This window comes from Cavia porcellus, unplaced genomic scaffold, assembly GCF_034190915.1.
Source record: "Cavia porcellus strain 051 isolate PalLab524CR breed Dunkin Hartley unplaced genomic scaffold, mCavPor4.1 scaffold_5, whole genome shotgun sequence".
In the NCBI taxonomy this organism is placed as follows: Eukaryota; Metazoa; Chordata; class Mammalia; order Rodentia; family Caviidae; genus Cavia; species Cavia porcellus.
Window position 1 is genome coordinate 43,578,393 of NW_026947488.1, and position 24,986 is coordinate 43,603,378.

The 24,986-nt window shown below is 37.0% G+C and overlaps 1 protein-coding gene across 2 annotated transcripts; it reads right to left on the reverse strand.

Annotated features, from left to right (window-relative positions):
• Positions 1–24,974, reverse strand: Ankef1 (ankyrin repeat and EF-hand domain containing 1). 2 transcript variants are annotated; one of them, XM_003476568.4, is made up of 10 exons: positions 24,432–24,620; positions 19,034–19,427; positions 12,305–12,504; positions 11,422–11,571; positions 10,184–10,307; positions 5,653–6,475; positions 4,180–4,406; positions 2,816–2,979; positions 1,490–1,627; positions 1–592 (listed from the first exon to the last, which is right to left on the reverse strand). In XM_003476568.4, exons 2-10 carry the CDS (start codon positions 19,377–19,379, stop codon positions 434–436), a joined length of 2,331 nt encoding a protein of 776 aa, XP_003476616.1. In that variant the 5' UTR covers positions 19,380–19,427; positions 24,432–24,620; the 3' UTR covers positions 1–433. The 2 variants fall into 2 exon arrangements, with proteins under 2 accessions (XP_003476616.1, XP_063104772.1); XM_063248702.1 differs by lacking the exon at positions 19,034–19,427 and having other exon boundaries at positions 24,432–24,974.
• Between the last annotated feature and the right edge of the window lie 12 nt (positions 24,975–24,986).

Consider the following 24,986-nt stretch of genomic DNA (forward strand, 5'->3'; position numbering starts at 1 on the left):
TCCAGGGGGCAGTGTAAGCTTTATTTGACCCAACATATTCAAACACATGTACAATGGCAGGTGTGTAATCCTTGTCACGATTACACATGACTCCTCTTTCCTAATTGCACATTGTTCTTTCATCAATTTTTCCTAGAGTTATCTTTAAATGAACAATTGTGTCCTGGTCAATTTTTCAATAATAAAGTTTATACCTAAATGTCAAATAGTCTCCTCCAGTCAATGAGGTAAGGGGATTTATCCCAAATAACATTATCATTCATTGCAATATGTCTTCACCATTCTGCTTACAATATTTGTAGTTGTTAAAGCAAAACTAAACATTTGGTAAGGAATTTTTAATGGGTTTTGGCTTTGATGGCAATATCTACTTTCTCCAAAGTTTCATCCCTGGGTTTCAAAGTATTCAACACAAGAATAAAACTGCTATAATTTAGCTCTTCAAGGCAGTTTCCAAAGCCTGAGCTTTTTCTATGATGTTCTTCTGAAAAGGCATCATGAAGTCATCAAAGTCCACTTCATAACTGAATCTTTCTCGCCGCAGTTCCCGTTTCTGGATCATTTCTGCTGTGGTGGCTTCAGGACTCCAGACCTTAAACAGCCAAATCCACAACAGTGGTGAGTGTTATCAGCAGTGAATACAGTGGTAACCAGACAGTTTTAATTTAATTAGTCTTAAGTAAGTGCATTCTAGATATACGCTGCACCACTGAGTCACACCTTCAGCTTAACAAGCTTTCTTGAGAATTTTAACTGAAAGTCATCCCTTTTATATGAACCCACATCTTAACATTCTTCTCCTCTTACATGACATCAGTTGCATGAGTGTCACTGCTTCCGATGAGGATGCACTGGGAGCTGAGCTCAGCAGTGTCCCTCAGTTAGTCTTGGGCCAGACATATGTCATTTTTAGGAGATCAAAACAGGGAAGCAAAGGATTGGAAAATCACTGGTTTTCTACTTTGTATTTTATGTGGAAGGTGAAATTCTTTTCATAACAGAAAGAGGAGGAGTTCCTTTTTTCATATGATTTGATGGCCACTAAAAGGACAAGATCCTCCCAAACGTCTCCACCTCTTTAACTGCAGATGCTGTACGCAAGTACTTAATATTTTCAGTCTTATCAGTATTAAACTCCCAAGTAAAACAAAGATTGTAAGAAAAAGGGTTGCATTTGAGGAGTACCAAAACGAAATATCTATAGGACTTGATGAGAAAAGGGCTATAAGGAATGTCACTGATCAAAGAATTCAGTCTTTTAAGGAAAACTTAAACGTCAATGGAGAAATAGGAACAAAGGAAACCAGGATACTGGTAAGTAACAGCTGGGCTTGAAAGTAACTGGATCTGGCAAAAGGACATAGTAACTTGCACAAAGTAACTTGAAAGATAAACTTGGAACATTTGTTAGGATGATATGCACAGGAAACATTTGAAAAATGCCATTATGAGCTTCACCATGCTCTGGGGATCTTTCCAAAATGCTTACCCTTCGTGGAAAAAATGTGATATCTACTTTCTTGGTACTACCACTAGTAATCAATGAATTGAGATGAACCACATTATCTTTACGTTGTCTCTTCTTTTCTGTTACAGTTGGCACAGCATAAAGTGATGAAAGTGCTTCCTGAAAAGAGATTTTTAAAAATTAAAAACACAAGTACTCACTATCTGCTATTGTTTTTCTCTCTTATTCTGAAGTTATGGAGGAAAACAATCACAAATTCTACTCTACAAGTTATAATTTGAGATAAGATAGGATAGGATAGGATAGGATAGGATAGGATAGGATAGTTTTATATTTTTGAGGAGAAATAATTGTTTTGTTTAATTCATCTTAACTAGTCACAGATCAGGAAAGCCTTCAAGATACCCATTCTTTACCTGTAAGACTTCATTAATCAGAAGGATGGAACCCTATGAAATGATAATGCTGGGTAGAGTGAGAGCTTCTGCTCGTTGACCCTTCGTTGCTCCTTGCCATACTGATTATCATCCTTCGTATTTACAGCTCTGTGCTGTCTGCCTCCAATCCCTTTACCAAGTTACTTCCTACCATCTACATCCCCCAGTTTCTCAGTTTGATTGCATTAGAGCTTTTCTGCCTAGACTCTCACCCTGTCTTGGATGTGAACCTTCTGTTTCCTTAAAAGAAGCTCCTAGCCTAAAAACACACTTAGGATAGCCCTACTAATGGCAATCGCTTGAGGTCTCAGTAATTCCCATGGCCCACAACCTCAGCCTTCTGCTGGTGGTTCAAAGGTATGTAATCTGCTCTAGATTATCAGAGGCATCCAATGTGGTAAGTGAAAAACTTTATAGAGTTATTTTGCACGATATCCAAGTTATGAGAAATTCCACATTTCAGATTCAGTGGAATTCATTAAAATTTTCTGGTGCAGGAGAGGCAAAGTAGGCAACACTTATGAGACCAAAATGAAGAAAAATCATGCTTCACTTCATTCCTCATAAAGGCTGCCATTCTGTTCCCTGTTTGGGTTCCATCTCATCAAATTTGGACAGGTCAAGTCCAAATTATATGCATCCAGTACCAGTTTTTTTCGACATCTTAATTGTCTTTGGCTAAACCAGTTTGGGATTTGTGCAGAAGCACAATTTGCAATAAGCATGTTCTAGAGTCTTTAGTAATAGAAACTACTTTGCTAGAGATTTCTCTAAAAAACACTGCATCATAGTGCTCAGAGTATACATTCGCCCATGTTGTTATAATGATGTATAAATATTTCTGTTTTCTAGTCAACAAAATTTAAAGGAGTTATATTTACTAATGGCTTGTCAACCGGGTTTTTTTTACCTCTTCTTTCTTAATTTCAGGGCCTTCCATCTTCACTTTAGGAGGTGGTTTAGCTTTCAACTTTTGATTTTCTCCTGTTTTAGGCAAGTTATCTAACTTTTCTTTAATCAGATCTATTATTCTATAATCAGCATATGCCTTTGCAATATCCATGGCAGTGTGTCCTGTTTAAAACATAAGTTCAGAGTTATGATAAACAGATTTTGTGACAACCATGTTAAAATAATTCAGCATATTAGCTTCATCATATTAGCTTCCAAATCCTGTGATTTAAAATATATTTACTAGCATAAAAATTATTTTCTAACATTTTAAACCACATTTCTCAAAAAAAGCATGGGAAACAATAGACTACATTTTAATTTTCCAGTTCACAGTTCTTTCTCCACAGTGTACACCTTTCTTTTTGTGTGATAATTTTACCCTAGCTTTCACTTTCTATGAATTGGAAAGGCAAATTCCAAAAGGCCTGAGAAATCAGTGCAGAGAGTTCTTTCTGCAGGCACCTGGGTATTTCACTGTCTATAGCATCCAGCAGGTCTCAGTGTTGTGTTCCTTGTACACCATCAGGGAGACTGGTGAATGTTACCTGTGACCAGGGGCAGCCTGAAGTAAAAGAGGTCTGAAGATGATCAATGGGCTCTAATTAAGGAAACACCCTTAAACATAGAGCTCAAATATTTATTCAAATGATCTTCTTATTCTTCCTATATGGTATTTATGACTTAGGGAAAGCCACCTGCTTGTTTCCTAGGAGAAGGGAAGCCTCCATTCAGAATTCTTTTGTTCAAGTTTAAGAAGAATCAAAAGTTTACAGAGTTACTAGATGGCCAATCATTAGGAATTAAAAGTTGTGACAATGATAACTCAAGATGTGATCTGTATACCGGTGTAAGTCCAACCAAATAACTAACATTACTATGATATTACTATGTAAATTAAGCAGTTAGAAATTTTTACAGCAATTTAATAGAACAATTTATTTAAAAATTCATTAAATTCAGGGCCAGGAATCTAGCTCAGTGGTACAGGGCCTGCCTGGCAAGTGTGAGGTCTTGAGTTTGCTACCTGGTACTCCCCGCTCCATATCATTAAATTTGAATCTATTGATCAAAAAGAACTTTGAGTTTGTATTTTGTGTTTCTTTTCATTTCATTTTATAATAAACTTTCTCATTGTGTATTATAAAATTACTCAGCACATGACCAACTGCAAACAAGGAACTGGCTCTTTACAGCCCCAGGTATCAGACACAGCACCTGCAACGTTTAACTGAAGCTGTGTTTGCACCAGTAGCCCAGGGAAAAATGCAGTTCTACAAGAGAACTGGAATCTAACCTACCATCAGAAGTATGCACACATACCTTTCCTATTTTCCAGCTGAAATTTAGCACCAATATCAAGTAGATATTTTACAGTATCCATTCTACAGCTTTCAATAGCTCGGCTCAAAGGAGTGGAGTTGTTGATTGAAACTGCATCTATTGCAGCTCCAGACTTAATGAGAAGCTCCACGATGTCCTGCTGGCCTGCGTGACATGCAAAATGAAGTGGAGTCCACAGAAAATTATCTGTCGCATTAACATTTGCTCTGTAAGACAAGATAGATGTGCAGACAAAAAAATTTTAGTTTTCCCAAATGCTAGAAAGTAAAAAAGCAAAGTGAGATTTCATTTACAGCTTATCAAGTTTTAAATTGCAAGCTAGACAAGCTCTGAGTAAAGTCTGTCAGGATTTTTCTGGCAACCTGTTTGTTCTATGTTGTTTGGCTATCTTAACTTTCTATGTGTGTAGATATATTCTGTTTAGCTTTGAAAGGCATTTAGGTCCTAGAGAGCTCAGTTTTGCAAAGCTTAAAAATCAAGGAAAACCAGAAAACTGGATCCAGTAGAGTTGAAAACTGACAGACACATGTTTTATTATTCTACTTTGTGTCTATTTCTCTGCATGTTACAAACTTCTAAGTGAAATTTCATTATTAAAAATCTAACATTACTTAAAATTTTAGTCCCTGTTAGCATTTTGCTACCCAAAAGTTCAAGTTTTCCTTCGTTGCTTTATATACCTTTCCAGTCTTCAACATTAAGCATTACAATAATAACACTGATGTCTATTTTAAAATATACAATTACTATGCCAGTCAGTGCTGCACATATGTTAATTCCTCTAATTGTTAACAAATTCTGAGATGAGTCCCATTGGAGCCTTCATTACATGAGAAAACTTAAGACATAATAATGTTTTAAAAACCACCCCATTGATGCGACTATGGTAGAAGACATTAGACATGATCAATTCTTTTAGTAAAAAAAAAAAGTTACATGAAAAATGTCATGATTTGATATTTTATCTAAAAGTGAACCAAGAAAAAGCTTGCCCTCTTTGAGGTAGATACTGGGTGACAAAGTGACCAAAGTGTGTCCTTATTGATCCCAGTCAATGTGCATTTGTTTAAATTTGTTGAGATCCTCACAAACAAAAGGCAGATTAAAACATGACTCCACATCATCCAGGTAGGACACAGGTCAAACTGAGTTGTCCTGTCCATGACAGGAAGCCAGTGATACTCCATTAAAAGTTCCATCTCCTCCCTCAGTGAAAACTTGTGGGCCTTTCCTTTGTGCATAATTGTTACTGGCAAACTCTCTGTGCATACAGAGTTCCATATTTCCATTAGCCTGGGTTCTCATGCCAGATCTATTTACTGTAGAATTCACTGGTAAAGTAGCTGGCTACACTACAAAACTTTTGGAACTGAATGTTTCTTATGACTTCTTTTGTTTCCTTAAAACATGAAGACTCACAAAAATTTAAATTTCACTTAACCAAAAACATACCCTTTTTCAAGAAGAAACTTGACCACATCTAAGTTTCCACTTGCACATGCCATCATTAGTGGAGTCTTGTAATATCTGTCCTTCATATCCACAGGTACTCCTGACTCAAAAGCCTTTTTCAGAGATGCCAGGTCTCCAGCCTTGGTGATGAAATTAATATTCGAAAACATTTTTCCTGGTTCATCGATGTACCAAGCAGAATCATCCTGTAAGGGATGTTCAGGTGGGTGATCTTGGTTAAAGCGGGTGCAGTCAGTTACATTTTGGTAGGTTTCAATCATGTAATAGGGAAGCCCACCATCCAACCGGCGCGGAAACACATCTTCAGGAATGACGCACACTGGGAGGGGTATGACAACCTTGCCCTTCCTCCCCTTTTTTCCCATTCCCTTTCTCTTTTTCTTAGCTCCATAAGATCCCAAGACAAAAGACTTGCTTAAATATCTAGTTCCTTTAAAGAACTCATTAATGTTGACTCCTTCTCCCCGGGTTTTTTCATGAAGCTGTGCTATTGCAAACAGCTGTTCAGAGGTGGCATACTCTTGCCTCTCCTCCAGGGTCATCACAAAGTCTTCCTTGGAGACTGTACCATCACCCCTGTCCACAAATGAAAAGAGTTCTCGAAGAAAAGTCTCGTGTACTATGGACCAATCATGTAATCTGAGGGCCCAGAGTGGGTTAGGATTTTTGACTCCTGGTTTGGCCAGTTTATTAGCAGTTCGCTCTGCTCGACGAATTTCTTTGCTGGCTGCTTTGAAGCCACCATCTTTTGCCAAAGCCCTGGGCGTTTTGTGGTCTAAATTCTTCCATTTCAGGTCACATCCTAAAACAGGAAGTGCTGTTATTAGCAGTGGTATCACAGCATCTGTATGGCCCTACAAATGACCCTTATACAATGGTTTTATTAAATTTGAGAATTCCTCAGATGTTCTAAAATGTCATACACAGAAGAGCACATTTAGCTATTATAATTATCACTCAAACTGTAATTTCTTTTTTTGTGGGCTTCACTTTGGTGAATTCTGAGGGGGGCTAAGTTTATGATCCTTGCCTGCTCACAAAGAAGTAAAATATTTATCCCTCTATATAGATATTTTGGAAAAAATGTAAAAATTTAAAACAAATATTAATGGGGGCCCTTGTTGAGGGGACATTATGCCAGCAGAAAAATAGAGAGGACACACTGCCATTTGGGAAGAAAAATCTAGAATTAATACAGCTTACACAGGACCTTTTCAGCTCAGAATGCTAAAAGATACTTGCTTCTTCTGGAATGATTTAGAGTATAAATCTGTGTGTGATCTTTAATAATATTTTATGCTCTTCCCACTGGAGTAAGATAATTTATACTGATCTTATATTTTGTGGGAAAGTCATGTGAACAACTTTAACAGAGTAAAGTCTTAATTTGTTAATCAAATTCTAGGGTTCTAGCTTTATATTTTTATACAAGTTATACACCAAAATCCATTTTGCTTTTGGGTCTCTAACATAAAATGACAAGACCTACATTATTTGTAAATATTCCTCCAAAGAATTAAACTTTTTTGAGTACATCAGAGAATCTATTTAGGTGCTACCAAGAAGGCTGTGTCACCTATAATGAGTTTTAAGACATTAAAAAATCTATTTATATATATATATATATATATATATATATATATATATATATATATATATGTCATTCTGTGAAATAGCTCTTTCTGGCATTTCTGGCATAGAAGAAAATTTATCTGTTGTTTTGCCAAGATCACATAATAAAAAAGACATCTAATTAGTAATGCTAGCAATCAGATTTATAAGGGAACTATGTAGAAATAAAAACTACTCCTCTAGCACTTCATATTATTTTTTCTTGTCAAACATATCCTTGCCTTGATGGACAGAGTACTGTTCATGATACAGCTCTACTTCTATGTGTTTGAGAGAAGAAAAGGAAGCTCCAATATCAAAGAGAGAGAGAAGAAAGAAAAGGAAAAAAATTCACCAATGATTTTCAAGACAGTGAGGCTTATGAAAGTTTTGTATCAGGCAGTTTTAAAAACAATGAGTTACTCGGAAGTAGATCCTGATAATGCTCTCAATAGCAGAAATGTACAGAATATGAACTCCATAATGCAGTTCCTTAGTATTCCCAAAACCATGGTTTTCGCTGAACTCTTTTGCTTATTCATCACATCTGGGGTTTATCTAACCTCTCTCAAGCCACCCCTTTATATGCACTGAGCCTCCAGTTGTCAAGAATTACTCAGCTCCTCATGGGCTGCTGAGTTCCACTTAGTTAGGAATCTTCAGGTGGATAAAAGCTCCAACATCCAGCTGATCTGTAAAACCTGAAGGCAGTTTGCCCTTTCAGAGTTGGGATTTTCTGCCTCCTCCTTTATTATTATAGTCAGTCTTCCTAATTTATGAGGTCTACTCCTAGAAATCCAACCAACTGATGACACATAACATGGAAGAAAACTGCATCTACTGAAGTATATAGATGTTTTGCCCTGTGTATTACAGTATGACAGGTATTTACATATCATTACATGGTATTGGGTACCAAAAATAATCTAGAGATGATTTAAAGTATTCAGAAAGATGTGAGTAGGCTATGTACATACACTGCCCATCCTGTGTAGGTAATTTGGGCATCCTTAGAGTTTGGCACCTTTAGGCGTCCTAGAGCCAATCCCCCACCACTACAATAAATAAACACCCTTTCATTCTTGCCATGACTTAGTTCCTTTATAGTAAAGTTGCTCAGCTCTCTGCTGGCTTACACTGTAAAACAGGGAGACAAAGTCCCTGAAGAAGGAAAACTCTTGAGGCAGTCCAGAGACTCCCCAAACTGGGAGTGGCTCTCACACTGCTCACAGATAGCTGTAAAGTATTCCACCATAGAACCAGGTGCCAAAAGAATATTCTAAGCAAGAAATGGTCACATAGGAAAAAAATATATCCAGGAAAACTATTTTACATTTAAGCATAGAAGAAACTCAACCTGGGGCGTTTCTATAGACATGAGCATTTCAATGCTAGCTGTTTTTGGCTACTCAGATGACCTTAGATCTGAATTTAATGATGGAAATATACAAGGGATACTAACACTTCTGCTATGGAACTGGTCACCCATATAGGAGATAATGAAGGGTTTGTACTTCCAAACACTACAGATCTCTACACATTTCCAGACTTTTGCTTTACAAATAGTTTCAGAAGTCTCCCAGTAAGACAGAAGTTTTCTGCCTCATTGGTCAAGGCTTTTATGCATGAACCAAGTTCTGGCCCTTTGCTTCTCAATGCACTTTTGTGAGTGTGTTGCAAAAATACATAGAAGTTTGGGAATACATGGAGTGACATTTGTTCCAGTACAAAAAGTCATTGTGTTAAATTTGAAGAAATTTTTTTCAGCCTGAGTAGATTATGGATCTTTAGAAATGTAAAATGTTAAAGTGAAATGTCAGAATAAACTGCTAATAGTAAAATAAATTTGAAAGTAAGACCAATAAGACAGTTTGAGAACATAAAAATTACATTCAGTGTATTTTTCTTCCTTGCCTATTAAAAAGAATTATAATAGATGTAGAAAGAGAGAAATTATAAATTTATAAGAGTAAAAATGGATCAACTGTTATTCTGTTAGTCACATAGTCCTGTTAGTCTTTTTTATATCAGTAGTTACAGTGTAGAGAGTTATATCCATAGATACAGTGTAGAGTAGTGTAGGTTCTGGTGACATCTAAAATTCTCTGTGTGGAGAACAGAAAAACAAAGCAACTTCTTTACACTAATATACTACATGTTGACTTTAATTCTTGCCTATGTCTCATAAGCTAGAAAAAATATAAAATTCAGCATTCTATTTCTAATAAACTTTTAATGGAAATTCAATTAACAGGTAACAAACAGATGGATCCTTATATTTCAACTTATGTAGCTAATATTTTCATTTTAAGAATAATATTCTCATTATGCTATACTATACATAAGAGTTTATATTCCTGAATTAATAGTTACTTAAAAGCTATAAGAAAATCTAAAAAATACTGCTTTATGTTTCTATTTACCACAAACTTTTCATTTTATTTCATGTCCTCTCCTCCTCCAAATATTGATCCCTATATTTGGAAACTATCCAGAAAGTTGACAAAAAAGAACATTTTAAAAAATATATACTATTTAAAATTTTGCACTAAAGGAAGTAATTTTCAATTTTTATCCTTTTTTAGATTGATGTTGGCACTCTAAGGAACTTAATCAACTTAAGCATTTTTATAATTAGTTAACTCAGAATGATAACCTTAGTCTTTTAACAGTAACCGAAACCTTTTGGAAAAATAAATGTTCATCATTTTTAATACTAGATTCATGATTCAACAGAAGCTGGTATAAGAAAAAATTTCCAATTTTCTTTCTCTACATGAGTGAGCTTTTGCTATTGGAAAAGATAAGTAAATGACAAGTAACGAGCCACAATTCTCTGCTCATCTGTGACACTGGTAAACCATAAACACTTTAGGTGAAAAATTCTTAGACAGTTTACCTCTTTGAGCTACGTATTTACAGCAATCAGCAAAGCCCCCCATAGCGGCATAATGAAGTGGTGTGTTCCCATTCATTGCAATCATCCCCACGTCTCCATTGTATGCAAAAAGAAGCTTCAATATCTGTAAAACAAACAGTGGACATTGTGGGGTACTGGGAGTGGATATTTACTGAAAGACGAATAGCATCTAGACCTACACTGAGCAGCACATTGCCTACTAACCATCTGTGACTGTTGAAAGCTCAAATAGAAATGAATTTAATTTAAAACAGTTAAAAAGCTTAGTTTCTTAGTTTTATCAGCCACATTTAAAGTGCTCAAAAGTTCTATGTGGTTACTGTATTGTGCAGCTCAGATTTGGACACTTCCAACATGGCTCAGTATTCTATCAAACAGCTTTGATCCAAAGAATGTAGAAAGCTACAGTCATCTGAGACACTCTCATTTTGGGAAATGGAGGAAATTTCAGAAAGCAGAATATGGCAAATATTATCAGGGGTGCAAACTATTTACTTAATGTGATCTGGATTACTAGGTATGCTTTTATTTCCTAAAAGACTCCATGAAAAAACAAAGGTAACTATGTTAAATAAATCTCAAGGAAAACTGAGTAAAGACAGATGAAATTTAGATTTTTTTTAAAAAAAGATGAATGTTAATTCTTTGTTTCTGCGGTGTCATTGAGTCTTTTTTGCTTTGTTTTATTTTGGTACTGGGAACTGAACTCAGAACTTTGCACTTGTCAGGCAGGTGCTGTGCACTGAGATATATACCTGACCCATCATTTTATCTATGAGATATTCTTTGCTAAAATATGAGGCAATTTATCATTTAAATTAGTTAAAATTCAGATGTATCATTAGATACACATAAATATCAAGGAGATGAGAGTACAATGGCCTTGTTCTACTCACAAATGAGTCAGACTACATTTTGACAATTCTGCTACATAATGAAGACTTAAAGTAGCATAGCCTGGGGTGGCAGAAATTTTAACCATCAGAGTCAAATTACAGAAAAAACTATTACTAGCAATATTTAGTAAATAGAATAGCAAATAGATAAAATGGAATAAAAAGCTGGAAGATGTTGTGAAAATCAAATTTGGGGGAAAAAGAGAAAAACAAAATAGATATCAGAACAAAAATCTGTCTCAGTGAAATCTATAGGACACACACCAATGTTGAGAAAAAAAAGAGAAAATTTTAGAAACAAAATTAAGAGCATATTGTTACATCAAAAAAGCCTCCTTTGGCAGCAAAATGAGCAGCGTGATGTCTATCATTGTCAAACGTGTTCACTATACCGCCTCTTTCTAATATTCCCCGGACTAATTCCGTCACTCCTTCTCTCGAGGCCTCCATTAAAGCTGTGCGACCTGTGGACTGGAAAGGAAACAGTTCAAATGCTGCTTGTACGGTCCCTGTCACATTAAATAACATATTCAATAGAAATAGGGCTTCAATGCATTTGACCTTCGCCTTATACTGATAAGTTTAGTTCTTTGCATTTTCACTCATCTTATATAACCAAGAAGTATTAATCAACACAATGAGTTAATTTCTGAAATGTGCAAGAGCCGAGCATGGCTCTGGCTGTGAAAAAGGACCTCATACTAAAAAATGCATTTCTTGCATAGAAAGCAGAACAGAAAGGCAACACTGAGGGTAGAATATGCCCTAAATTAGGTCACAGATGTTTTCTAATGGAAAATCTATTTTTGCATGTGTGTATTGGGAAATGACAATCATAAGAAAAGTAAACAATAAAGTTAGCCAGTAGAGGAAAAGAAACAAAGGGCCTATGAGAAACAACAGACTACATATTTTTGCTCCAAGAAGACAAAGTTTATTAGACAGCAGGAACACAGTTTCTACTACTTCCTTTAAATATTTTCACATTATTCATAGTAAGTACAAATTTTTCTAGCATAATTAGGAAATAGACTGTAGGACTGTGGCAACATAAAGATAATAAAAATTTATCATTTTCAAGCATTTTGAGTCAAACTGAAAAATATATAAGCTAACGGTAATTTTCCCGTATTTAAATGCAAATATTATACTATGACACTGTTATAGAATAAAGAAGTATTTATGGTCATAGGAATAGTCATACTGAGTTCATAGCATTGGCATTGGCTCCTCTTTCCAGAAATGTCAGGCACATCTCTTTAACGTCATGGGCTTCCTCACAGGCCCTAAGGAACACTGGTTTCCCATCATAGGTAGAGTTGTTGACATCCGCACCATGTTCAAGGGCAATCAAAGCACAGCGATAATGCCGCTTAGTAGGCAAAATGCAGTAAAACAAAATACCTGAAGAAAAGCAGAAATTTCCAAAGAGAATTTAATTAGTAACCTATGTGTATATTTGAACCTGATAGAAAAAAGGATAACAAAACCCATAGTTAACCAGTTAACGATATCAGAGCAAAGGCATAATCTGCCTTGGTCTCCCTTCTGAAGTCAGTTAGAACATCAAGACAAAAACATAAAGAGGAAATCTTCGATAAAGTTAGAAAAGAGTTACCACTGAATGTTACACGACCTGTTCAGAGAAGACTTGGAATGTTGGCATAGAGCCCTTGTCAATCCTGGAATTTGGAATGTCTGTTCCATACCCCACATGTCTCTTAGAACTGCAGGGCAGTATGCGCCAGAGGACTTGAACCCATGTTTGTGAGGAGCAGACTCTCAAAGTGAAATGAACATTAGAAGACACTTGTTTTTTGCCATATTAGCAAATCATTTTGTTCCACCAGTGAGAAAAATGCTAAATTCCTACACTAAAGACCTATAATATATGGGCCCTCAACATAATCCATGTCAACAATGCACTACATATGAGAGGTATTGTTTATAATCCCAAAGGAAAGTGTTAAGAAAATACTAGGTAAACAACCACCAAACTCTAAATTGACTTTCTAGTAATCTCACTCCAAAAGAGGTTTCATTCAAAGAGGAACAATAGCTAAAAAGAAATCAGCATGTGATCTGTGAAAAAGACATTATCAGAAAGGTAAGCAACTATAATGAAATCCATGTAAATAATATACTCTAGCAAAATTATACCAAGGATTTATTTATAAATATCTCAATGTGATCCTTCTTTATAGCTGAATAGTACTCCATTGTATAAAAATACCACAACTTTTTTATTCATTCCTCAGTTGATGGACACTTGGGTTGTTTCCAAGATCTGGCAATTACAAATTGTGCTGCTATAAACATGGGTGCACATATATCACTGTGGTATGATGCTTTCAGTTCTTCTGGGGATATGCCTAGAAGTGGGATAGCTGGAACAAATGGGACTTCCAATCCCAGCTTTTTGAGAAATCTCCAGACTGACCTCCACAATGGTTGCACCAGTCTGCACTCCCATCAACAATGCAGGAGAGTTCCTTTTTCCCCACAGCCTCTCCAGCATTTGTTGTTGATGGTTTTCTTGATCCTGGTCATTCTTTCAGGAGTGAGATAGAATCTCAGTGTGGTTTTAATTTGCATTTCTCTAATGACTAATGATGATGAACATTTTTTCGTGTATTTATTTGCCATTTGTATTTCTTCATCTGAGAAGTGTGTATGAGGTATTTATAAATAAATGAATGCAGCTTGAGACCATACTCGTAAGTTAAATAAATCAAACTCACATATGAATACCAAATAGTTTCCCTATTGTAAGAAATGATTCAAATATATAAAAGTATGTGGTAATCATGATCCCCCATTATGTGGCTTTGAAGCCTTATAAAGCTTTATTCTGGGCTGTTTGATATTATTGCCTGTGATGATATGAACAGCTATTTTGAAGAAAACAAGACATCATAATAGCTAGTGTTGATTTAATATCATCTTGTTTTGAAGTCCCACCAAACTGTTGTTCTGACCTGTATTGTTATGTTGTTATGTCCTCTTTTATCTCAGTCTTCCCTTTTTTAAAAAAAATATTTATTTATTATTATTTTTTAATTAAGGGAAAAATTTTAAAAATTGGCAGGATATATTATAATAACTTTTTTGATTTCCTGTTAACTTGATTTGAAGCCCTATATTGCTCCTACCATCTTGTTTTGACTGATTTTACTCTGTTCTGTTCTGTTTGATAGTATCAAGTTTGAGGTTATAGGCAGCTACTTTGAAGGCAGTAAGATTTACTATGACACCCATTCTGGTTTGACTATTATCTTCTTTTGAAGTCCTGTACTGTCTCCAATGTTAGGTTTTATTGGTCTTGTTCTGTACTGTTTTGTTCAATTTTGTTATACCTAATGATGTAGGCAATTCTTTTTAAGGTAGCAAGAGGCATTATGGTAACTATTATTGATTACCTTGTATTCTGTTTTTACATCATGTGCTATGTACATCCTTTATTTTGACTGACTGCTTTGTTTTGTCATATTTGGTTTTATTCTCTTGCAAAAAAAAGTAATAAGAACTATGGGAGTAATAAAACCCAAAATGTGTAAATGTTGTAAAAAAGTACTCTAAAGGATACAACTGCAAGTGTGTTTAGGTGTGTTAAGATAGATAACCATATTACTAAGTTTTTGTTGGATCACTGAACACAACTGTTTGCAGTCTCACTGTTTGAATGTCCACTTTGAATGCTTTTATCCTGTAACTTGAACAACTATTGCTAAGATGACAATATGTAATCTATTAACTAGTGATTTCTTACTGGTTTTTTTGAAATTCTGTGTTACTTGTACCCTTATGCTGTTTTGTTTTTTCCTTTAAATAACATATATATATATATATGTTATAATATATATATATATATATATATATATATATATATATATTACCAAGGAAAATTATTGACTGATTCTATGTTAACAAAGAAATTACATAGAAGTACAAAGATAGACCAAGACCAAAAAGGACTAAAGAAAACAGACGATGAATAGAAGGAAAAGATTTAATTAAACCAAAAGAGTCAGTAGAATAAAATCCACCAAAGAAATGAAAGTCAAATTACGAACAGAAACAAGGACAACAGACAGACAGGAATATGGAAAAGATCTAAGATAAATGTGATTGGGATGACTGGAAGTTTGAAACGGTCTATAGAGACAAAGATGGTTCAATATGTTATGTAATTGGTTTCTAATAATAAAAGACCAAAGGGAACTGAAAAATTATACGGTATAATAAAAGGTTTTCTTAAAGTGAAAAACCTGAATCTGAAGATTAAGAGGGTATTAGGAAAATTGAGTAAGAACAATTAGTAAGATAAAGTGAGGGACAGTCTGTAAAGAAAGTTCTCTGTGAGGATTCAGGCATAAACCTGGCTCATGTATAATACAGGAAAGCTAGGCTAGCCACAGCGATGCTCTACACTGGAGGATAATTAAACAGAATCTCTACAATGTCACTGTGGAAGAAAATAGGAAATTTTTATACCCACTCAAGTTGCTGATTATACATAAAATCGCTAGAAGATTAAAGATGCATGAAACCATGAACATAAACCCTGAAGAGTGGTCAAACTACTTTGATGGTAAAGTGAATCTGCCAAGAGATCAACTGAGAAAATATGACTGAAATAATTTCCTCAATATAAAATCAACTCATCTAAGGAATTCTAGATACATAAAAGAACACTGTAATTCATTACAATGTTCAAATAATGTAATTCAACAAAACTTTGGGGGAATAAAGAAAAGGATAGAGAACATAAAGATTCAATTTTTACAACAAATTCAGTGCTGGAGACTGACTATAAGGAGATAAAGCTAAGGGCAGGTCTTATCTAAAAATATAAAAGAAATCATTGAAATAAGTAAGTGATTGTAACAGATGATAAACTTGGGTGGTGAGGGGAAGGCACACAAGGTCAAAGTTTATTATACTACCACAGCTTACAGAATTAAGTGCAATAAATCACACAAGTTTAAATATCCTATCTTTTCTCTAACATGAGAAGCCCAGACTATAGATAAAGGGCAACAAATAAAAGAATAAATAATAATTAGTAGGGAGATCTTTTTCAAAGGGGAAGGGGAACCAGATGGAGGGAAGCAAAGCAAGGGAAAAAGAACTAAAGAAAGAGCGAATGGAAGAGAAAATTGGAAATAAGTAGGGGGAGGATCAAGAGTTGGAGGAATCAGGGAAGGACTGAGGGGGAAGAAGGCAAAAACAAATTAAGAAGTGTCCTGCAGGGGAACAGATTCCCCATGATAAATGTAGTCATTATGTACTGATGAAAACTACATTAAAATGAACCAACAAATCCAGATAAAGATAATAACTCAACAACATGCTGAATGGTATAGAGAGCTATTGAGTCAACCATCAAGAAAACTACAAATAGAAAGTGCAACTAGAAAGAAAATATGTGGAGCAAAATAAGATGTCCTATAAATATCTCCATATACTGAATATATTGGATCTTTATACTATGAAATAAATGACAGATCTGAAGCCAAACTGATGGGACATATAGAAAACAAAGTGAATAAATTTCATCATTAAATTAAAAAAATGTAACTTATATGAGATAAAAACCTACGTATTTTATATAAGCAGATGCACTTAAAATCTGCTATTGAGAACACTTAAAGGAAGATAGGTCTGAGGATAGAGCTCAGCGGGAGAATGTTTGCCCAGCATCCGTGAGGCACTGGATTTTATCCCTAGCAAGAAAAATGACAAAAACACAGCTGAAAATAGAAAATCAAAGGGCAAGACACAGACAGCAAGACTGACCGAAACAACCACAGCATAGCAGTAATAAATAAACACTAAGCAACATAAGGTTAAATTTCTTTAAAAAGGCCCTCTTTAAGCCATGAGCATTTTGTAATGATGACATACACAATTCTGTTAGTCTATGTGGGCCCAGCTTAAGCCTGCAGCACATCTCATATCCTTTAAAAGCCAGTTCAGTGTTTGCTTATCCTTCAGAAACAAATGTGTAGGAGTCAAACATCTGTCACCAGGAAATATGATGCTAGTGGTAGAGTGATAACTGCAGGACAAGCAAAGCAGTTAGGAAGTGGTTACCAGCCAGAGACATGCAAGCTGAATCAGGCATGGCATGGGAGACGAGAGACCAGGTCATAGGCAAACCAGGAACCACCAGCACTGGCTGACTAGGTTACAGTGAAATGAGAGTTTACATTTATTTCAAGTTTCATGTTATATTTTCAATCTTTTCCTATATGATTTCTCTAATTACTTTTGAAAAAAATATTTGTTTTTCAGAACCGGAATAGGGTTAATGTGGATCTGAATGAGCATAAATGTTAACAGTATGATTACTGCCTTTGCTACAAATACAGAGGTGATCTTGTTTTTATTTTCATTTGACTTTTAAAACTTTATAATTTTGATCTCTTTGTGGTATAAATTTTTTCAATATTTTTTAGTAATTTATATGTGTGCTCCAGTAGAGTGTTTCTCAAAACTGGCTTTACAGAACCCCAAGTATACTTGATGCTCTATAGGAAAACTATTTCATGGTCAAACAAATACAGAAAATGTCACCATTTTTGGCCTGAAACAAAGAAACATGACTGAATGCATTCTATTCAGCGATTCTCTAAGGAACTCAATGGTGGAACCAGCTCTGCATGTACCATTTCTTGATATCCCAGTGATTCCGTGGTCCATGGAGCACACTTTGGGAAATGATATTCTATAAAACTTTCAGAGCCTTCTGTTGTTCCAAGATTTAATCTTTTATAGTACACTTGATCTCTACATGCATCTGGAATTTATTTTGCTATGTGGCTTTATTAAATAACTTTTCCTTGTTCTTAACTCTTGCTTTAAGCAAGGCATCTATCAAATACCAAGTCTGGAGAGAATTACAAAAGTAGACTTTGCTCCTGTCAGAAAACATTAGCATTATAAAATAGGATTCATTTCTCCAGTGCCAGGCTGAAATTAATGGTTTTGCATTTGTAGCAATTCTCTTGGACAACTGATTAAATCTACCAATTTATATTAAGTCTGCTGTTAATTATTGTGGTGTTTTTCTTGTGGCTAGGGCAAATCTTGCCTGAACTTCAAGGTATTCAGGAAAGAAACCTCATACCATGGTCCTGACATGGGGCTAAGGAGAATAGAGGGTGTAGGAGTACAGCTCTTTTCAGCTGAATAATCCTCCAAATGTCATGTCTAGCATTTCAAGTCAAATCCAAATATTTAAAAAACTGTTCCTAGAAGCCTACCTGACTTCTTGTGAGCCTGATGGAGAAATATAAATATCACAAGTTCAAGACCAGCCCAGGTAACTTAGGGAGATTCTGTCTCAAAATAAGAAATAAAAACCTCAGTGGTGGAACACTGCTGGGTTCAATTCTCCAGTATGAGAAAAACATGTAATTCTGGAAAGTTAGAGTTTATGCCAGAATCCACCTTAATCCTCTTAAATTCTAAAATACATCAGATTGCTACTGAGAAGAGATAAAATTTGTTTGGAGTCCTAAGTCTACTACTTTCCAAGTCCCTAATAGGTAAGGAAACTTTTCTTCTAACAAGATTTTATATTTTGTAATAGGTGATTGACTGATTACTATCAGTCAATTATGAGTAATTTTGAAAATTCTCCTCATTTAAAAGAAGCCACCGATTACAGATTAGTCCATTTGAATTTTCTTTTTAAATGATCAAGCTATCAAAACTGTTTTCCGTAAGATATACCAAAATTGTTTTCAAATAATGAGGAGTCAATATCCTTAGGTACAGGAATGAGCATGGAGCCTCGTACTTAAAACCACAAGTAACACTTCTAAATTTGGAAAACAAAACAAAAACTCCCTCATAAATCCACTGTATTGATATCTGGCTACAAAGCAAGTTGCTTTTTGCCAGATAGAATGCTACGACATTTTACCTTTTCCTTCATTATCAACTATCTTCATGTCAGCCTTTGCTCTGGCTAATACTTCCATTGACAATTCATGGCCCAGTTCAGCAGCCCGCATTGTTGGAGTGCAGCCCTTATGGTCTTGCACATCAGGGTGAGCTCCAAGTTCAAGGAGAAAGGTGACCATATCGACGTCATTGGAAACAGAGGCTAAGTGCAGAGCACTAATTCCATCCACAGGGTCTGTGAAATTGATCAGTTGCGGGTATCCAAGCCTGGTCAGCTTCTCAATCTGTTTCTTGTTTTTGTTCCGAACACACTGTAGAACTTTGTAGATCTGCAAGTTCTCAAGTCTCTTATCTGCTAAAGCCATGTTTGACTGGCTTCCAAAAGATGCTTGTTTTCTAGTCTAAAACAAAAACTACAACAGCCAAAAGAAAGAAAGAAAGAAGCAAAGATAGAAACAATAAACAAAAATCAGTATTAAAGGGCCAATTTTATCTTTATTCTTTAATTAAAAATATTTTAAAATCTATGTCCTTGGATGAGCAGCTATTTCTCAGGAAATGTCCTCATGGTGCATTGCAACTGATTTCAGAAAATTCAAGAATCACATATAAACTTAAAAATATTCAGTTGCCATAAAGTATTTTTAAATTCATAATCAACACTAGCTTGCAAGATCAGTGTTTTTTTTTTATCTCATCTAACCTCCCCTCTTTAAAACAGCTTTCCCATTTTGTCCTGGAGAAGGCGAGATTAACTAAGTTGTAGAGTTCCTACCCGCAAAGCTTCCTATTAGTAATATGTTTTCCATAATGCAGAAACCACACAGGCCTCACAGTTTTGAAAGATCATACAGAATTTATGGAACTTTGAGGTGCTTAGCTTATTTGATATAAATAAGCTCTTCTGCGCTCTATGAGACGCTGTGATAAAGAATACCTGAGTCATTTTAAGTAGGAAGGAGGCACTTAAATGGCTTTAAAGGCAACTACAAATTTTCAAAAACAAATTATCATGTGCATCCTAGTAGGTAATTCTATTTATTTCCACTGTTTATGGAAAAAAAATCAAAATTTTGCATTGCGTAGTGGGGATAGTAAGAATAGTATGCCTGGATTGCTTTTCTTCCTTTGCTTATGGGGAAAGAACCTTGAAGAAGCCATTCTAGGTACTGGGGAAGGCTCTGGGACTTAGGTGAGGCCCAACTGAGTGATCCATTTCTCTCCTGGCACACGAGATTGCACAAGCATATTTTCACAGCAGATATCAGATGTCACATTCTTCTGCCAGTACTGTGTAAAAAGACCATTTCTGCCAAAGTTGTGGAACAGTGGGGTATGGAACTGGGGCTACAGGTGGTATCCTAGCCATCACAGAGAGAGTACAATTGCAAAGGTGGAGAGGAATGGAGATTGTGGCATCAGTTTTACCCTGGATTCCACTGTGCCAGAAGCACACCCCACATTATAGTAAGTAGTAAGTAGTAAATATTACAAGTAGTAGCTGAGCTCCTAATATTTGCAGTGGAAAGGTTCGTTTCACTACAACATCTGCCAGTGCAAACCTGTTCTCTCTCCTACATTCTCCATGGCAGTGACTTGCACCATAGGCCACTTTCTCCTTCTTTAGAGATGTTTCTCTGGGCAGCCAGACAGTCTCCATGGTCATTTCTATTCTACACCACTACGCACTCTTCCTCAGTCTCCACTTCTGGCTCCCTGTCTTCTGTCAGACACCTCACCATCGCTGTGTCCAGGATGAGCTCACCAGCACTCTGTCTGTTCTTCAGCTCACCCCATCTGCTGACCTTCAGCCCGATTTTCAGCTTCTCATCATTTTCTCTCAAGTTTATGCAGGCATTGCTGACTCTGCCCTGAATACCCTGTAATACTTTCATTCTCTTGAATGGTTTTACACTGTCTTTTTATGTTTCATACTATAGTATATCCAGGTATACTCAAATAAGGAAAGAGACACTATTGTAGCTACTGTTATGTCGGACTGTCTTGTGGTGAAACACTATGTTGCTTAAATTGTTCTGTTCTGACCTGTGTTGTTATGTCCTCTTTTATCTTAATTTTTTAAATAAAAAAATAAGTAAATTCATAAAAAAAGTTATATATTTAGCCAGGCATGGTTGTGCATTCTGGTAACCTCAGTGACTTGGGAGACAGAGTCAAGAGGATCATAAGACCAAGGGCAGTCTGGGCAACTCAGGAAGACCTGATTTCAAAATGAAGCTAAAAAGGGGCTAGGGTACTGTAGCTTAATATTCCCTGAATTCAATGTTCAGTATCACCGAAAGCTATATATTCACTGTCTGTTCTTCATTCTCATATGGATGTCAAATGTAACATGTCCACAGTAGAACTCTTTTATGTTTGTTTGTTTGTTTATTTTTTGTTTTGTTAAGCAGTATAGACTGAACCCAAGGGAGCGCTATGCTGTAATCCCAGCTCCCTTTGTTTTTGGTACTAGGGATCGAGCCCCACCTCTTTGCACCATACTACATCCTATTCCTTTTTTAAAAAATTTGTTTCAAAGACAGGGTCTTAATAATTATTGTTTCCCAGGCTCATCTTGCATTTGCAACTCTCCTGTGTTAACTTCCTGAGTAGCTGGGATAGCAGGAGGTGCCACTGCACCTGGCTGTCACCTGCTTTTCTCAATTTCTTTTGATTTCTGATGATAGCATTAACATCCACCCGCTTCCTCAGATTAAACACTGGAGTTACCCTTCATTTTTTCTTTGCCCCTCTGACCTTCATCTTTAAATTCATCAGGAAATCACATTCAGGAAAGTCACATCCGCTTGCCTCCGAGATACATCCTAACATCCACCTACGCTACTATCCTAGACCAAAGCATTGCCAGCTTCTAATCTGTCTCAGTGCTTCTACAATAGTCCCACATTGTTCATCCTCTAAAAGGAAAAGCATTTTTTAAAGTGCAGATCAGATAAAATTCTACAGGCATTACTCCCAACATTTTAATATATTATTAAACATGAAAGGTGTGTTGAAAACCTACATATCCACCACCAAGATCCTACTAACAATGTTTGGCTAGCTTTATTCCTTATCTATCCATCTCTCCATCCACTTACCCAGTTTTCTTTTGGATTGATTTCTCAATAAACTGCAGACATATTTCCCTCCCACACACATATACTTAATGGAATCCAATAATGTTTATGCTCGTTTTCTCATATTTTTAATATATAATAAAATGCACAAGTATTAAATGCACCATCCCATTTATTTGAAAAATGCACACACGTGTGTAGCTGAAACTCCTTCAAGTTACACAATGTTCCTTTCACACCCCAGAGTACTCTATACGTACTTGAAAATTTTTCCATAGTCAGAAAAAATCCCAACACTGTGGTCTACTAAGAACTTTCCCTGCCCTCTGACCTTACTTCACCCCATTCCCCCTTGATTTAGTGATCATGGCCACACTGGCTTTCTATGAATAAAAACTCCTGCCTTCCCCTGGAAGTTTGTGCTTCCTGTAGCTTCTGCCTAGAAGGGCTCTTTGCTTTGAGTTCAGGTTTTCAAGAACATGTTACTTCTTCTGCTTATTTTCTCCAAAGCACTTATTGCCTGAAACTATTTCAGATGGACAGTTAACTTGTGCATTGCATGTCTCAACCACTGGATCTCATTTATTCTTCATGGAACAGAAACATTATTTTGGAAATATTACCATTATTTCACTGTAACCTAAAGCCTGGCCCGTGGGAAGCATTCCATAAAGCTCCCAATAAATTATAACCAAAAGCTAAAATTTTTGAAAAGAAGGAACCAAAGGAAACTGTCACATTCCTGGTTTGAATGACTGTATACTTGTGTATGACACAGGATGTTTCTGAAGGTTTCCATATTGCTCAGGTTAGTATAGACAGTTAATTTTGAGGTGGTTAAGTTAGAATCCACAGGCCATGTTCAATCCAAGAAGTCAGGAGAGAGGGCTGAGTCTAGTGTGTGGGGGAGTTTTCTGGAGTTCTGAGGCCTTCAGCCATGGCTGGGCAGCTGGGATAGAGAAGTCAGGAGAACACCACCACCAAAGTCAAATATGTTTGCTGTGTCATCCTTTTTCTCCTTGCTCTCTGGCTTTTTCTCTGTATTCCTCATTGCTGCAGGGAAACCAGCAGTGTCCATGTGGCTTATGGCTTCCCTGTTCTATTTGCTGTCACTGCTCACTTCCTTTCCTCTCTCCTTATAACATATGATGGACTAGAAGCCAGGCAGGGCAGCTCATTAGATTACTGTATGCACAGGCTCTGTGCAAAGCCCTCAGGTTGCCTAGGTCATCCTCTTGTCCTTTGCCGCATAGCCTGATGACATTTCGGCTGTGGTTTATGGCTGTTCCAGGTGCAGTGACATATTGCATGCGTACGTACGTCACAAATGGATTTTATAAGATGCTCCTAAATAGCTTACTGATTGTACAAAATGGATGCCACCTCATTTGTGAGGACGAGGACTTCCTAATCAGAGATTTCAGTGTTGTTTCTGATGTCATTCATCCCAAACAAAGCATTGGCAGCATGTGACACTGTGCAATCAAGTGGCAGTGATGAGACCAGCAGTGTGTGGGTCAGTTTGTTATGAATCACACCCTCCCAGTTAATGCAAAGATTGAGCAGCATTCTGGACCACTCTGGACTATCAATTACTAAGACTCACGCTAGAGCTTCTGGGAACCTGGAGGTACAAAAAAAAGATCCTGTCCATAGCTCTGGGTTCCAGAGTTTTCTTCACCAAGACGCTGGGCCACCTTGGTGTGCATGGACTATACCCAATCTCAGTGGAAAGAACAGAATGTCTTATCTTGATTGAGGTCCATGGTTGGGTCTGAAAACTCTGGAATTACATGAAAGCCTGTGAGAATGCATAAACCCAGATGTATTTTGCCTCTATGGAGAGAGACTCTTAGCAACTTTTGGAGTTCTCAAGGGAGGCAGAGTCATGGCAGGTTCATTAGCAAGATAAATGGAGGACAACAACAGAGGTACCCTGGAAAGAGTGCAGGATTTAAGGGGAGAACCTGCAGTCATTTATTCTCCTCTACCTCTTTATTTATCTCACCTGGCTGCATAGACAGATAAACCTCCTAGTCCGTACTTCCCCTTCTGCATCTGTGAATTGGGGGTTACCACAGTACCTATTTCATGGGATGGATGAAAAGCAGCTCAGATGACTCTTGCAAAGCCCCACCTAGCAATGTCCTATGGTGCAGGGTTGCTATGAATCAGTTAAAACTTCTGTGCTTTCTGCTTACTGTAGGGCACAGTTTACATTCTGAGGGTTCTCTACTGTGCCTTTCAGTTTTGTCAGAACAATCTGGAGGGGAGAAGAATGGGGACACATTTAATTTCAGAGGCCGCGCGGCATTGCCAAGGCACTGATCTCACCTGTTAATGGTGGGGGCGATGGAGAGCTGCGGATCTCAGGGCACCTAGGCCTCTGGGCCCATGAGAGCGTCCTAGAGGACCAGCCTCCTTCTCTGTGGCCTGGCTTCGTCCCCAGCAGCGACCTTGGGCTCCAGAAGTCCTGCTTGGGCCCCGAGAATTGGCCAGCGTCTCTCGGAGCAGAGAGGGCCAGCTGGCGCGTGTGCAGCAGGGAAGGGCGCGCGTGTCCATGAGTCCCGGACCCGCGCGGGGCAAGCGAAGCCAAGACAGAGCACAGGCGGGGCGAGGACCCCGAGGCCCAGCCAATTGTGAGCGATGGCCACGCCTGGCCCAGTTGCCAGGCAACCGTCCAGGTGCGCTGCTGGGAGGGGCTGCCCCCCAGCGGGCCAGAGTGCAGGATGCTCCCAGGAGAGCAGGGACTGGTGGGGGAGTCCTGCAGGAAGGTGTTGTCTCCAGGACGTTCTTCCATTCTTTTCTCCCACAGCCCGCCTTAAATCAAAGCATAATTTAATTAGAAAAGTAAAACTGCATATGGTGAAAAGCACCCACTCCAAAACA